The sequence below is a fragment of the Protopterus annectens genome, chromosome 5.part1 (genome assembly GCF_019279795.1).
Source record: "Protopterus annectens isolate FY-2018-M chromosome 5.part1, PAN1.0, whole genome shotgun sequence".
Lineage (NCBI taxonomy): Eukaryota > Metazoa > Chordata > Ceratodontiformes > Protopteridae > Protopterus > Protopterus annectens.
The window spans coordinates 732,748,147-732,765,504 of record NC_056736.1 but is presented as its reverse complement, the minus strand read 5'-3'; the positions used below and the strand labels follow the sequence as shown (position 1 = coordinate 732,765,504).

At 39.8% G+C, this 17,358-nt stretch overlaps 1 protein-coding gene across 1 annotated transcript in view; it reads right to left on the bottom strand.

Moving 5' to 3' along the window:
• The window catches only part of LOC122803631 (coiled-coil domain-containing protein 169-like), a 404,533-nt gene that overhangs the window by 191,584 nt on the left and 195,591 nt on the right, over positions 1-17,358 (bottom strand). Inside the window, exon 6 of the mRNA XM_044073370.1 lies at positions 6,650-6,703. Coding sequence (XP_043929305.1) covers positions 6,650-6,703 — 54 coding nt within the window. The remainder of the gene's footprint in view (positions 1-6,649; positions 6,704-17,358) is intronic.

Genomic DNA, 17,358 nt, shown 5'->3' with positions numbered 1-17,358 from the left:
AGTTTTATGGCAGGCACACACTGGCCAATAGCAGCACATATACCCCTCCACCATTAGCAAGGGTCCCTGGCGTGGGTCAGAGTAGGCTGGGTTCTCAACCCACTTATCACCGGTAACTACCCATGCCCATTTTTGGCGACATTAGTCAACATGACCAAATTACCTAGAGCCATATTTTACACCATTGAGTGGCTAGCCCTGCCACGGTGCACAGTCTGTGATCTGTGTTCTCCTATTTTGAGGATACTGCGCACCACAGTAGATGCTCAAAGCAGTTGATCTGTTCAAATCTTCCCCTTACAGGGCACCATGTGGAGTCTGTGCTGCTGCCCACAGCACCATTCATTATTTATTATTATTTGATTATTTTACATTTGTTTACTGGGAAAGTCCAACTGGATATATGTCCATTTTCAGCACAGGCCCGGGGAGAAAAGCTCCAGAAAGCAGAGTACAAATACATTAGGAAAAATAGAAACATTTAGAGATAAGTATAATTATGCAGTTTTCAGTAGGATTACAAACTTAGATAAAACATAGTAGACAACATCAAAATTATGCAGCTTCAGTTTCAGACAATAATACACGCAGTTACGGGCTAAGTCCCATCAAGAATTCATACACTTATTAGAGTATATAACCAAAATGCTTAGGGAGAATTTGCAGGAACAGCTGGTGGTGATTAGTCGGGGTTTAAGCAGGGACATTGCCAATGCTGTTGGAAGTGTAGTTTGAGGCTTTTTTGAACTAGGTTAAGAAGGATTGGTGAGTAAGCTCAGCAGGTAGCATATTCCAGGTTTTGCCTACTGAGTTGGTGAGCAGAGAGTCTTCAGCCACATTTATGCTCTTAGTTATTTGTACCAGCAGTTTGTCAGCAGAGCGTAGTGACCTCAGGTTGCTGTATGGTTTGATGATCTTATTTAGTGCTGGTGTTTTTTTTGGGTTGATATAGTATTTTGTGGGTTATTACAAATTGGTTGTATCGCAGATGACTGGGCCACTCCAGCCATCCTAGTTGAGTTAGGTTGATACAATGGTGGGTCCTAGAGGTAGCACCTGTAGCAACTCTAGCAATATGGTTGTAACAACTAGCAAGTTTGGTAAGGGTGGCTTGGTTCAGGTTAGTGAAGAGGGGGAAGCATAGAGGAGGGTAGAAAGTAGGTGGGACTGAGCAATAGTGGTTCTTGCAAAAGGAGTGAGGAAGGGTTTGATCCTGTATAGGGAGCCCAGTTTTTTTGTTGACAGATTTGATGGTTTTATTGACATGGATATCATATTTTAGGGCATTATCGACTATGACGCCCAGGAGTTTTGTGTGAGTATCTGGGAATATAATTGTGCCGTTGTTGGAACTTACAGTAAAGAATGATGAGGAGGATTTGCAGGTGGGGGAAAAGATGAGCAGTTTAGTTTTGTTGGGGTTTAATAGAAGCTGACAGTTTGCGAACCATTTTTCTACATCATTGAAAGTATTCTGGGTTAGGGTCATAAGCTAAGTTGAGGAGGAGGCGGTACATATTAAAGTAGAGTTGTCCGCGTACTGGATGCAGGTGGCCTTGGGAGTGATGGTGGGCAGGTTATTGATAAAGACTTTGAAGAGTAGTGGTCCTAGTATAGAGCCTTGGGGGACTCCTAGAGTAATGGGTAGATGTGTGGATAGGGTATTCTGCCATAAAACTGCTTGTTGTCTATCAGACGGGTAAGACTGGAACCATTTAAAAGAGCTACTATTCAGTGACAGTTCCTTCAGGGTACGTTGAAGCAGTTGGTGACTGACCATATCAAAGGCCTTACAGAGATCTAGGAAGAGAGCAGAGGTAAGTTTGTTATTGTTTCAGTTGATCTTGATAAGAGTTAAAGAAGGATAGGGGGGCTGATGTGGTGCTCTGGTGTGGCCTAAAACCATGCTGAGAGTTGGCCAGTAGTTTATTTTTGGTGAGATAGTGCATTAATTGGTTGTGGATGCACTTTTCCATAATTTTGGCCAATGGTGATAGTATGGCTATTGGTTGGAAGTTTGAGAGGTCTAAAGAATTCCTTCCTTTATGAAGGGGAATGACATGGGAAACCTTCCAGAGAGAGGGGATAGTGGCTTCAGTCAAGGTGTGGTTTATTATGATCGAGACAGGGTATGCAATGGCATCTGTCCCTTTTTGTAAATATTCTGATGGGAGGAGATCAGCTGCCAGGGTAGTGGGCATTAATTTTTTAATTAGAGATCAGATGGTGCATGTAGATACAGGTTGAAAGGCAAAAGGTAGTGGTTGTGGAGGAGTTTTGAAAGGAGCTGGTGGGGGGTAGTTGGCTAGCTAGTGATTGGATGGTTTTAATAAAAAAAATTGTTAATGATGTTAGCAGTTTCCTCTGGAGTTTTAAGGTCGAAAGTTGAGGGGGTGGGGGTGCAGGTTTGGCCAGGGTGGAGCAGTTTGTTTATGCCTGCTCGAAATTTTTGAGTTTTGTTCTGGTGTTTTTGCTGAAGGTGTTGATAGAGTTTTTTTGTCTAACAGTATGGCTTTCTTGATATCATTCCTTAGTTGTCAGAATTTAATATGGTCAAGTGGGTCTTTGGAGGTGCGCCATTTGTCCCATGCTTTATTTCTTGCTATGGTTTTGGTTCTGGTTACTTTAGATTGGTGAGTTTGAAATGAAAACACTCAGCATGTTTTTTGGACACGGGAGAAACCCCACAGAGACACATGCAAACTTCAAACAGGCATTGGTCGGAGGTTAGGATCAAACCTTATACCTTGTGCAGGTGAGGCAAAGACCTTAACCATTAAGCCATCTGGTCCCCCATCACTCCACAGTATACCCAGCCCCACCCATATTCCCAGCTGTGTACCAGAATAATATATCCACCTCCCTTAGTTCTCCCCACTCCATATGTGTAGCCATTTCTGATCCCTGTCACTGTAGTCTGCCCCAACATGTGCAAATGATGAGGGTTGTGCTTTGCCCACTCCTATGTATTATGTAAGTTAGGTAATGTCTGAGACACAGCAGAGTCAATCAATCAATCAATCACTGGAGAGCACAGCCCAGGTGTAGTATTGCATGCACCAGTTTTATTCTGTGTTTTCTCTATTGCATGGGGTTCCCCTGCAGTCAGTTCCTCCAAAAGCATCCCACCTTGTTCTTCTACCACTGCAGGGTCAGCTCTGTCTGGCACTCTGATGATGAGCCCATGCCATAGCTGTTTGCATAAAGCCATGTTGTGAAGCACAAGACTGATGACACATATCTTGCTGCAAGTTTCCATAGTATACTATAGCACACCACTAGAGGTGTCTAAGCAACAGAAGTGGGCCTTCTACACTCCAAACACACATTCGATGTTAGAGGTCTGTGCCAGTGTGGTGCCATATGTCATCTCAACCATGCTCTTAAGGCTGTGTGTAGGTATCATGAGCCATGGCCATAGGCTGTATCCATCATCACCTGCATGATATAACAGTTTTATAAATGAACTTTGGTCCACACATCTGCTGGCTTGTTTGTGCAGCCTGGTGGTGGGGATGAATGCACTTACTAATTAGATGCTCCTGGGGGAAATCACCGCTGTGCAAATCACTGGTATAGGCTAGATATGTGTCAAATGTGGTAATGTGTGTGAACTATCTGGATGGCACACAGACACACTATAAATGCCTTATGCACTGCACATCCATCTGGCAGCTGATGCAGTGGAAGCCCTTCCAGCTGACATGCTGAATTCCATGTGGATCAGGTGATGCCTTGATGGCAATGCATGTGCAGTTAGTGTCCTGTGTATCCTCAGGGAAGCAGGCTTTTTTCAGAAATGTCTACATAGGGACCCTTCTCTTCTCCAAAGTCCTTGGGAACCACACATGTCCTTCTACAATGCCCTTCTACGGGTTACCTTCAGAACACTGACAGACCATTTCATTGAAACCCATTTCATTGACAGCCCATTTCACTGACAACTAGTAAGTGCAGGAATTTAAGGCAAATAACAGGGATTTGTCCCCTTCCCCAATGTAGTGTGACCCTGGAGTTAGTACATATAGTTTGGGGTGGTGGGCACAGCCCCCCACATCAGGGGGTGTGAAGCCTCCACCTATTTTAGTTTAAAAGAAGAATATAACGCAAAAAGTACAGAATTTAAACCAAAATAGGTGAGGGGCTTCACCCCCCCCCCCCCCACACCCCTCCTAACTATATATACTAACTCCAGGGTCGCACTACATTGGGGAAGGGGACAAATCCCTGTTATTTGCCTTAAATTCCTGCAAGTAGTAGTTGTCAGTGAAATGGTCTGTCAGTGAAATGGGTTTCAATAAAATGGTCTGTCAATGTTCTGAAGGTAACCCCCTTCTACACACTGTAGCATTGTCATCAAGGCACCTGATAGCCACTCAAACGTCATTGCAGCAAGGATGTTTAATGATATCCAGCCCTTAGTGTCTACAGAAATAGGTTTTCCACACATCCCATGTCATGATGGTATGTCTGCAAGCTGCTCCCATCTGGTGTCTCTGTCTAAGCAGTAGCATTCAATTATGCCTTTCTCAGGAAATGATGGTATGTTAGCCACTAATGTCCAGTCTGTGACATAGACTATAGTGGATGATGACGTACACAATCACAGATACTGGCTACAAGAATAGCCACTAACTATTCCTAGCATCTTAGACCAGTTAGTCTGTCAGCTTACCAGGAAATGGTGGTTTACAGATTCTCTGCTTACCACGTTTTGTCATGCAATTTTTATACAAGTATGACTTACTCCATCATGGTACTCTTCATCATTTGCATTTTTAATTAGTGAAATTTCCCATAATGCCACTCATCTGCATATCGTTATACTGTCATTTGCACATGTTGTTGACTGTTCTATTTCATACAGCAGTACAGGTATGTCACTAAATTGCCCAGTCTGCACTCTGCCATTCATCATGCTATTTTGAGTGAGGCAGTGTGTTAACCATTTCTGAATTGTGTTGATATATATATATTTTTTACTAAAATCTTGAAGACTTTTCAAAACTTATTTCCCTTATTCTACCAAAAACTTTTCCCTCTGTCTTTACATCTTTTCCCTTTTGCCTTGAACAATTCTTAAGACAGAAATCCTGTTTCATTAAAACAGATGGCTAATTCAACTTTCTCATCCACTCATTCACTTTTTACCATATTTCCCTGCAATCCTACCAAGCCATCCCCAAAGTATGTCCTTAATCCAAACTTTATTCTTATCCAACAAAATTAATATGTAGATATCATAGTAATTAATAATCGTAGCCGACGTGGTAATCCATTTCATACACACATTAGCATGTGTTATGGCTTGGTTACAGAAACCCTTATGTTTTTCTTATCTGATATCTAGATACTTATTTCACACATAAAATATAGAAAAATATGTTCATTATACTCATTCAGGTTATATTAAGCATCATTCAAAGGCTAACTATGTTAATTTAGAATAACCTTACAACTTTTTATCATAATCGTACTCTATTAATGGTCCATTTATGGCTACACAGATAGTTCATTAGACTTGCATTATACTGCCACATAAAATAAACTTAATCTTATAGACTATTGCCCATCTGTTTATGTATTCATCCTCTTGATGAATTGTTTCAACTCATTACAATCATGAAAAGGAATTTATTCATTTTGTTTTTATTTTATATATTTGTTAACCTGAAAAGCTTACTAGGTTCAAGTGTCCATTTTCAGGTGCAACCTGAAATTTGTCTGTTTAAGTGTCTTGGTTAGAGTCATACAGCAGGCAAACTGAAGTGGCAAGAGTCAGACCCTCTACACTTGACAACAGGAGGTTGCTTGCTAACAGCTTAGATCCTTAATTCTTTTGATTACATTGTGTTTATTCCACAGAGTTCTATTATTTCAGTTTGTTTGTTTCACTTAGAATATGTTTGATGATTTGGCGTGAACCTTAATGTATATATATGATTGGATATTGCCCCTGACTTGCACTGGGGATGGAAACGATGCATAGGAACCTAGGCTACTTTTTTTTGGTTAACAAACAATAAATCAGGACAGCAAATAACTTTACAGTGCATTTCAATGAATTTGCTCAGTACATGCTATTACACAGTGACATGCAGCTAAACTAAGTCATAAAAAGAAATATAAGGCTGAATATTATGCACATTAGCATCAAAACCATCTTAATTCAATTGTCCTGTACTGTCTGAGTGAGATACTCTACAGAAAGGAAGGGACAAGTGTCAAAGGTAAACAGCAATATGAAGTCAACAAATCAGCGGTTATGAATGACATAGAGACTTCTAGAGGTTGGTGGAAACTAATCAAACTTAGCAGGATTAATCAAAATGACAGCTTAAGAAGGGGAAATTACTAACTTTAATGTATATGAAACAAAACATATGACAGGGAATCAACCATTAAGAAGATGGAAGCTGTACTGTGACTGCAGTTTATCAGATGGCTGTACGCTCTGGCTCAGACTGCTTCCTGTAATTACTCCCACAGCACGCATTTCTGATAAACCTGCAAAGTCAGAAAAGTTTTGCAAAAAGTGGTCCACTAGTTTAGACAGCTAATTAGTCAGTCAAGTTTCTTATATTCATTTGTTAGCACAAATCTTAACAGACATGGCATGCTATAAAGTAATCTGCATATGTTTAATTACCTGTGAAATTTCCATTAAATATGTGCGGCGTTCATCATTCACTTTATGGTATGCCTGAAGAAATTATAATAATAAATATGTTCATAAGTATGTAATACGCAGGAATAAGTAATCATATTCTCATACATGTCCCCTGAATTTAGTAACTATATCCAAAGCATACTTTGTGCAAATAATTTATGATTCTGGGCCAAGTAGAAACTAGAAAAAAGATTAATGAATGGGTAGTGTTGTCAGTGGTGATTTTTTCTGTGTCCTATTAGTTAATTAAATTCAGAAATAAAACACATTTATCTCTCAAATTGCATACACAAATCCCTACAGTTCATACTTTGTTCATTAGAAACAACTCCCTACTGCCCTAAATTATCCCCACCTACTTGGGCTGAATTGCTGAACAGCTCTTCCTGTTTTCCTTGTACGCCAATGCCCCCCCTTGTAGCCCCCTTGCTCTCGATCCTTTTTCTTCTAATCCTGATGATTCCAAGTTCTTAACTGCCCCTCAACCACTGCATGTAAATCCATTCAACAATCTTACCATGCGCTTTACACTCTGCTTCCAAACAAAATGTTCCTTACTGACACCCTCACTGTTGCATTTCTTTGCTGTAACACTACTAGCAACGCTTCTTATGTATATTAAGTAACCTTTCTCAACCCATCTCTACTTTATTCCTTTTGACTCTCTCCCAAATAACCATAGCCCCTAAGCTTTCTCAAACTGTCCAACCCTTCCAGATTTTCACTGCCCTGCCTTTTCCCATGCCTGGCTCATCCACTCATGCTTCCACTGTGTGTGTGTGTGTGTGTGTGTGTGTGTGTGTGTGTATGTGTGTGTGTGTGTGTGTGTGTGTGTGTGTGTCTGTGTGTGTGTGTGTGTGTGTGTGTGTGTGTGTGTGTGTGTGTGTGTGTGTGTATGTTTTATATATATATAGATATATATATATATATATATATATATATATATATATATATATATATATATATATATATGTGTGTGTGTGTGTGTGTGTGTGTATTCTACATTTTGATTCATTTTATTAATTTATTAATGGATAAGCTGACTAGGAATACCTGCATCTTTTTAGGGAAAACCTGGGAGCACTGTCTGGAATCACACATTTCACAAGTGGAGGTTGGAGGGAATCAAACTCAGGACAACAGGCTGAAGCTCAGTCTTAACCTTTTAAGGTAAACTGCCAGACAGAAATAAAACAGTTTCATGAAAGCTTGTTTTTTGATTTCTGACTGACTATTGCTGCTTGTACAAACAAGCCTTGGATACAGCAAAGTCACTGTATCATTTTTACTGAGCTGTAACATTCTTGGAGATGATGATTTTTAAGTAAAGGGCGCGGGGGATCTTCCTCTGTACGATGGTGTGAAGGAAAAGCCTCCACCCACCCCCACAGATGCTCACAAAAAATACTTAAAGTTCTCTGCACCACAAGTTCACAGAATTGTTTGTTAGAAATCTCTGGCTTACAATGTTAGTCTATGCAAAGATGGCCTTTGTGAAATGGATATATCCACCGGAAATATTAGCAGATTGCCTATTTCCTAGTTTGTCATATCTCTAGTAATAATTCTCTTCCTTATGATTCTGCTGTCTTGTATTTCCTATGCAGTCTCCTCATCTATGTATCATATGCAGGACTAACACCCCTATACTCCTGCTCCCTCTCATTCTCTGCCACCCCACAGTTCTTTCTCACATCCTACACCCCCTCCTGAACTTGCAACTATGCCCTATAATCCCCCCTCTTCCTAGCAATACTTCAGTGAGCTAAGCATTTTCCCATAATTCACTGCAACATTCCCTTACTTAGCACCTCCTGTACTATCACTGTTATCCACTCACACGTCAACCGCCTTCCTGAACTACTTCTCTCTCCATTTCTTGAAACGTTGAGTCCTTACCCAGTACTTCTTATACCAGTATTATCTTATTTTTTTAAACAAAAACACCTTTATTGAGTTATCACTTATGACATAGGCAATCATGCATTTACATAAATGAAAACAAATCATACTGACATATTTTCAGTTGCAAACGTTATTCATTACATCATCTTCTGTGCAGTCATTGCCAATCAAACATTACATAGCTCATTCAATTCCTGCCTTCCCTTAAATCGCATTCCTCCTCCAAAACATTATTCAATATGTACTGTTTTCACAATTCCCATTTATTTTCAATGTAATTTGCTCCTGCCCTTTTCTAAAGATCCCACTTCCCGTTCTTTTTTCTCTGTTACTACATCCACTACTTCTAATACAGTTGGTTTAGACTGATTTCCATTTTCTAGTAGTTAATATTTTGGCAGCCACCAGAATTAAATTCAGTGAATTCTTACTATGTCTAGGCAATTCATATTGTGTATAACAGCCAAAAATAATTTTCTTAAGTCACCAATTTGCTTACCCAGTATTTCTGACAGAGTAGTCTTCAGGGAATTTCTAAAGTCTGCCAACGCATTACACTCTCAAAAATCCAACATTTGTAATTTACCAAAAATTCTTTGGTGTTTGCTAAGGGTATAAAAATACCTATGCAAATACTTCCAAGCAAAAATTCTACATCTTCTAGACTTTGTTGCATGTTTGGGAGTCATACATATGTCCTCTCATTGTTTCTTTGTGAATTGCTTATTCAGTCTCTCTTCTCAGTCCTTTCTAACTGTCTTTGATTGATTCCTATATCATGCAATATTTTATAGGCTCTACTAATTATCCCTTTTATAACAGGAACTTCTGTTCTAGTTTCTAATGAAAACTCTGCCGCTTCTGGTGTTTCACTTAGGATCCCCCTATTCCTTTCTCTTTGTCTATACCCTGATATAAATCCTTGATAGGGAAGACCATCTCTAACCTGCACTCCAAATGAATTATTGGCCTCTTCCCATTCTAATATCTTTCCCTTTCTCTTATTATCTGCTCCCAGTACCTTGGTTCCTTTATCATTTTTCTCCAGTAAACATCAGCCCCATCTTGTCTAAACATCAGCCCCATCTTGTCTATTTTTCAGTAGCCCTAATTGTAGTTATCCATATTGGAAGAATCTTCTTTCTCCGTTTCCATGTTGGCTTAGTTCTTAGAATACTTTCTGCAACTTTATGACTATAATATCACTGTATGGCTATTGTTATTCTCCTTAAGGATCTACATCTAAAATCTCAGTTTCTCCTTATTTCATGAGCTTCTCCTTTGTTTCATCATCATCCCTTTCCACTTTGAATAATAGCTTTCTACTTTTGCTGAGTATAAGAACTTTACATGTAGCTCTGAAATATCCCTTCGAATCAGGTAATCACAAACCACCTTGTTCTACTGGAAGAATCAACTTACTCCACTTGACTCTTGCTTTATTCACATCCCAGACAAAATCCCTCAACTTTTTATTAATTGTTAGCCACAACTTCTCTGGTTGATAAAAATATGTCTGACATGTATAAAACTAAACAGACTAAAAACATTTTCACTGTTTGTATCTTGCTATCCATATCCATAAACAATAGCTTCCAGTTCCTCAGTTTTTGTATTATCTTTTGTTTAGTCTCTTCCCAAATAACTTTAGCTGTCATAGCAAAATACTTTTTAACCCGTACACCAAAGTATTTCATTTTATCATGTCCCCATAAATATGGGTATTGTTGAACCAATTCATGTGTGGGTACATAGCTCACAGCTGTTGCCTGTTTTATTTTCGTTAATTTTGTATCCTGAAAAGACTTGAAACTGTCTCAGAATGTTCCACAAGACTGAAACATCCTCTTCTGATTTTATCAGGTATAAAATAATAGCATCTACAAATAAAGCCAAGTTTTCTTAATTATCATACCAATCCTATCCTTAAATTTCTGAGTCCCTTACTTTCTTTGCTAATGGTTACAATTACTCGAGCTGAAGGGATATTGTATAGCTATGCAGTTAAGGCTCATTTTCTTTTACAAACAGGTTACAAATCAAAATGGAAAGAAATAATGCTGAAATGGGGAGATTTCAGGAAATAGGAAAGTATGATCTTGGATGCAGACCCTTAAGGAGAATAACAATAACCATGCAAAGGAGCACAGCTGTGCAGAGTATTATATTTATAAAGTAGCAACGAGTATTTTAAGAATTAAATCTAAATACAATGGAGAAAGGAGATCTTACCAATAGGGAGTAGGGGTATAGAAAATAAACTGGAAGGCCTGCAATTTATTGGAGAAAATTTGTGTAGGAACCAAGGTACTGGAAACAAATAACTAGAGAGGGAAAGGTAACAGAGTGGGATGAGGCTAAACAGAAGTTTGGACTGCAGATTAGAAACTGCCTTCCATAACAGGAATAGATAGCAGAGTTTAGGCAAAGTGAAAAGGACAGGGGGGTGCTAAGTGAAGACTAGAAACTACATATCACAAAAGCATGTAGAGTTGCTTAAAACTATGGACGCGTCTAATAATGATAGCTGACCATATCTCTTTGGGTTTTTAATAGAGATGATGACAGAAGCTGGTGTTTAAAACGGGGTAATTATTATGGCATACAAAATAATGATTGATAACTATAAAAATTAATCACAAGTGGTTAGAAAAAAACTGCGAAGAGAGACTGGAAAGGCATTATATAAAGGAATATTGGAAGGACATTTGCATGGCTCCTAAGTATGTAACAAAGTCAAGAAAGTTTAGGATTTTTGCATGGAAGTGTTTGCATGGGTATTTTTATATCCCAAGCAGACTTCAGAGATTTTTTCCTAAGGTACGTAGCAAATGTTGGAGGTGCGATGAGAAAGTAATAGTAATGGAGAACATTTTTTTTAGGAATGTAACAAATTGGCAAATTTCAAAAATTAATAACACAGAATTGAGCCCAACAGTGTAAAGTCCACTAATAATCCTGAAAACAGACACTGTCACAGCTGGAAATCACTTCTTCAAGACTTTTATTCACAATAACAAACGACTGAGCGCTTTCTTCCCTGCATTCAGGGATTTCATCAGAAAGTGCAAATAGCTGACAAATCCTAACTATGATAACAAGGTGGTGTTGGATATTGTAAGACAGTTTCAAATCTTTTGGGGTTCTAAAATAAATAAAGGTACACCAAAAGCTATAGAAGTAAATTAAGTGTTAACACGTGATCTAGGTCAGCAAAACCCATGTTTAAATATGAAATATTTAGTTGTATGGATTGAAAAAGATGCTGCCATGGTAGCTAAAGAAAGGAATTAACTGTAGGAAACTGTAAACGGACCTGCGTTACTGAAGACTAATAAGTCAGTAGGGAAAAGTGACAGAACGGGAAGCAGCCAAACAGTCGTTTAATCCGCAGGTCAGAGATGAGCTTTTTATGTTTGCAAGGGAATCTAGAAAATAAGAAGTTATTAAGAACGGGATGATTATTACAATTTATAAAATATTACATGCTAAGTGTACGAATAAGTCAGATAAGACTAGGAAAGAAGATTTAGACCAACAAATTACAAAAAGAAAAAAAAATGGTAGAAAATCTATAACAACACCAAAATTCAATTCCACGCAAGTACAGCAAAGTGCACAGCCAGCAAAGTACTCAACAACGAAACATGGGCAGCACTCTTGTCATCACAAAAACAACAAGTACATTTTATTCCATACAAAAATCCATGTATTAAATGACAAGCAGACTGGTTTCAGCCAAAGCCTTCATCTCCGCAATATCAAAATAGCTGCCACTGAGTGGCACACAGCTACAGTTATCCCACTCCACAAGGGGGGATCCATCTTGGATACCGGGAACTACCACCCCATCAGTCCAACAAGCCTGATCTGCAAGGCCATGGAACGTATTATCATGGAACTTATAAACAAAGACATTGGCAACCTTCAAACACTGGACCCCACCCAGTTTGGATTTGTGAAGGGCCGATATTGTCTCCTGAACTTGATTGACATCTTTGAATCAGTCTCCAGAGCCGTGGACGAGGATAAGGCGGTCCACACAGCCTATCTGGATCTCGCCAAGGCCTTTGACACCATCCCCCACTCTGGAATCATAGACAGACTTACTAAGCTAGACATTAATCCCTATGTCAGTCAATGGGTTGCCAACTGGCTTACTGACAGAACCCACACTGTAAAAGTAGTCGACTCCAAATCCAGCTCCAGACAAGTGACAAGTGGAGTACCTCAGAGTTCAGTTCTGGGACCGCTCTTGTTTGGCATCTACTTCTCTGAAGTACAGGCCAACACTAAGGGACTCTGGCTAACAAAGTTCGCAGATGACTGCAAACTGGGAGCCATTACTGAATCCTCAGATGATGTGGATATTCTGTAAAAGGGCCTGATAGAAACATATGCTTGGTGCCAGAGCAATGGGCTCAAGCTCAATGCCACGAAATGTATAGTTGTCCCCTTTTGGAAAAAAAACATGTACCCGTGAATTACCACATAGGTGGCAGTACACTAAACACCAAAAGTGTGATGAGAGACTTAAGGGCAAAGATGGACAGTGGTCTCACCTTCAATAACCACATCGCCACAACTGTCAGGAAATCGTTCTATGTGGCACACCTCAACACTAAGGGCTTTTCTTCCAGAAAAAAGGAGGTCATTGCCCCACTATACTCATTCCTCATTAAACCCACTATAGAATACAATGTCCCGTTTGGTAAGTACCTCTCAAGACATCTGCAACAACTGGAAAGGCCGCAGAAATACCTCACTAAATGAATCACAGGCCTAAAGCAGATGTCCTACGCTGACCGCCTTAAAAAACTCCAGCTATACTCTGTCGCATATCGTCTACTCAGAGGCAATCTCTGCTTAACATACAAGGCCTTGTCAAACCCAGAGCTGCTGGACATGCTACACTTAAAGAAATCCCAATCCCTCAGAGCCACACACTCCAGGGATCTAAACCTTGTCATCACAATAAACAAAACATGCTGGAGGGATAAGTTCCTGACCCAGAGTCTCCCCAGACTCTGGAATAGACTGTCCATACATGTAAAAAGGAACCTTGACGATTGGATGGCAGAAAGGAAATTTACCCCGGGGATCATGTCAGTTGCCCTGCTAGACAGGGGTCCAGTAAGTAAATAGTGTAGGAAGAAACAGCCAGGGCATTGTTATGGCTAGGCTTGTATAGGCCCTAGGGCCGATAGCCTAGTACCAACCTATGAAACCTATGAATTAAAACAACAGTGAATAAATAAATTGTGCGCAAGGAACCCCACCCCAAAACCTATGAATCCAATAACAGCACTTTATTTAAACATGTAGGGAACAGAGCACTCGATTTGACAATCCACCCCCATTCTTTTTATTTAAAATATCATGGTATCTTAATTTATTAATAGTGTGATAACATATCTTGTCTTTAGCTGTAAATCTAAAACTAGCAGTGGAATGTTTAATGGTATGTACAAACAAAGCACTAGAGGATGGCTTTGGTCGAAACCAGTCTGCTTATCGTTTAATACATTGACTTTTGTATAGAATAAACTTTATTTGTTGTTTTTATGCTGACAAGAGTGCTATCCATGTTTCATTGTTGATAGAAATCTATAAGCCACCTAGGTATGCTACAAAATCCAGAAGATTCAGGATATTTGCCTGGAAATGTTTACACAGATATCTTATTCTTCAAGTAGACTGGAATTTTCCTCAAACAGAAAGTAGATGTTAGAGAAGAAAAGGGAACGAGAGAAGAAACTGGGAACAGATTTTTGGGAATGTGTGAATTTAACCAAGGTTAAGGACTCCAACAGCATATCCTGACACAACTGGTGGGAGATCATGTTGTATTAACTAAGAAATAATGCTATTAAGTTGGTGTCTTCATTTAGAATTGTCAAGATATAGGAAGGCCTTATAAGTTTAATAGTATTAGCAGCCAAAGAAAGCAATTACACCTAAGCAGATATCAACGATTCAACATGTTGTCATTGAAGGAATGAATATCATACAGGAAATAAGAGATGGAATTGTTAAAAGATGGAGGAAGTACTTTCACAAAAGTAAGTGATGCTTTCAGGAACAACATATACAAAGCAATGCTCAATTAGATGACTAAATTAAGAAGGTCGGTAGGAGTTGTAAAGTAAATATGTTATGTTCTAGTGCACAAAGAGTACAGAACAGATATATGATGGAAACTGTATATATAATACATGCACAATATGACTGAAAATTTACTGCGATTGTTCCTTTGTCATTTTTACTAATGTATGGGAATTCATGTCACAAATTAGTGATGTGATAAATAAATAAAGTTAAAAAAGGACCTTTGTAGTATACTTTAACGGTGCTATCTCAGAGATAGGGTATATAACAAAAGGAGTCCACCAGGTCTCAGTGTTGAGGCCTCTGCTATGTTCTCTCTTTATCAGTTGTGTAACTTATGAGCTCCAAAAACACCACCTGTATACATTATGCAGATGATACTGTGTTTAAGACATAAACCAATCAATGCATTAAAACAGTTATAAGAGGATTTTGTCCAGTCATTGAGTTCATAGGTTCATACGTATGTACTAGGCTAATGACCCTAGAGCCTTTACAAGCCTAGCCCATAGAATTATCCTGGCATCGTGCCATCTGACATTAGTTCCCAGTGCCTCTGTCGAGTAGAGCCACTGGAGTGATCCCCGGGGCGAAGTTTCTATTTCCCATCCACTCATCAAGATTTCTCTTGAAGAGGGCCATTGAGGTGCTCTGCTTGACATGTATGGGAAGTCTATTTCATAGCATGGGCAGTCTCTGGATTATGAACCTGTCCCTCCAGCACATTCTGTTGATTGTGCTAATGAGGTTGAAGTCTCTGGAGCATGTGGTGAGGAGAGATTGGGATTTCTTTAGATGTAGCATTTCTAACAGAGCTGGGTAAGACATGGCTTTGTTACTCAAGCAGAGATTGCCTCTAAGTAGGCGATATGAGACACAGAGTAGTTGGAGTTTTTTTGAGTCTGTCCATATAGGATAAGTGTTTAAGGCCTAGAATCCTCTTCCTGAGGTACTTCTGCGACCTCTCCAGTTGTTGCAAGTGTCTAGTGAGGTACATGCCAAATAGGGCATTGTACACGATGACTGGCCTAATGAGGGAAGAGTAGAGGGAGACAATGACCTCTTTCTTCCTGGATGCAAAACCCTTAATAATGAGATGTGCCACAGAGAAGGACGTTCTGACCACAGTGGCAATGTGGTGGTCAAAAGAGAGGCTGCTGTCAACCTGTGTTCCCAGATCTCTTATAACGCCTTCTGTGTTCAGTGGACTACCATCGATGCGGTAATTCATGAGAAGTGGGTTTTTCCCAAAGGGGATGAAGACACATTTTTGGCATTAAGCTTAAAGCCATGATTCTGATACCAGTTGTTGGTCTCAGTGAGGCCTTTCTGTACGATGTCAACATCACTTGGGGAGTTAATAATGGCTCCCAACTTGCAATCATCTGTGAACTTTGTCAGCCACAGTCCCTTCATGTTGGCCTGGATTTCTGAGAAGTAGATACCAAACAGGAGAGGACCCAGGACCGATCCCTGTGGGACTCCACTCGTGACTGGTCAGCAGTCTGACTTGGAGTCGACTACTTTCACACTGTGGATTCTATCTGTGAGCCAGTTTGCAACCCACCAATATAGGGTTGATGCCTAACTTAGTGAGTTTTCTTTGATTCCTGAGTGGGGAATGGTATCAAAGGCCTTGTCCAGATCAAGGTAGGCTGTATGAACCACCTTGCCTTCATCCACAGCTCTGGTGACTGATTCAAAGAAGTTGACCAAGTTGAGCAGGCATGATCTACCCTTCACAAAACCAAACTGTGTGGGATCCAGAGTTTGGAGATTCTCTATATCCTTCTTTATTAGGTCCATGATGATGCGTTCCATAGCTATGCATATCAGACTTGTCAGGCTAATGGGGCGATGGTTCCCAGGGTCTATAGTCACTCTTCCTTTGTGGAGAGGGATGACTGTAGCAGTGCTCCATTCAGTAGGAACAAAGTCTGAGGTGAGGCTGTGACTGAACAGGGAACACAGGTGAGGTGCCAGTTCATGTAGAACACAGTCATGGATATTGTTAGGTCCCATAGAATCTGTATTCTTGGCCTTGGACAGCACTGTTTTAACCTGTGTAGCAATAATACTGGGTGCCTGGCAATCTACTGATATTGTGATTGGTCCTTTGGGGGGAGAGATGGGTAAAGTTGGCACTGAATCTGTCAGCCAGTATACTGGCAATATCTGTTGGCTCAGTACAGGAGGTACCATTGTGCAGTAACTCAGAGCAAATCTAGGTATTGCCATGGAAATTCTTTACATAAATATAGAAGGCCTTATGGTTGTCTTTCCTATCTGCTGCAATTCTGTTTTCATAGCTAGCTTTAGAGGATTTGATGAGGGATTTCAACTTTTTGTTGAGGCTGATAAGGGTTTTTTTCCAGTCTTGGGACTTCACCTTATTCCGCATCAGTTTCCTCCATCTGTTGTGGAGTTTGTTTAAGGCAGGGGACCACCAGATTGGCTTCCTTTTTTGGAAAAGAGCATCTTGATTCTATTGGGTATGGCGAAATCCATGTATTTGTGTACATGTTCGTACAGTGCATTGGTGTATGATTCGGCAGTCATGCAACTATTCACCATTTGCACGGGTGCTGTGAAGTTAGCAACCTCTGTTTTTAGGAGACCAAAGTTAGCTTTGGAGAAGTTTTTCATGGTGGTTACCTTTGGCTTACCTTTGCGGG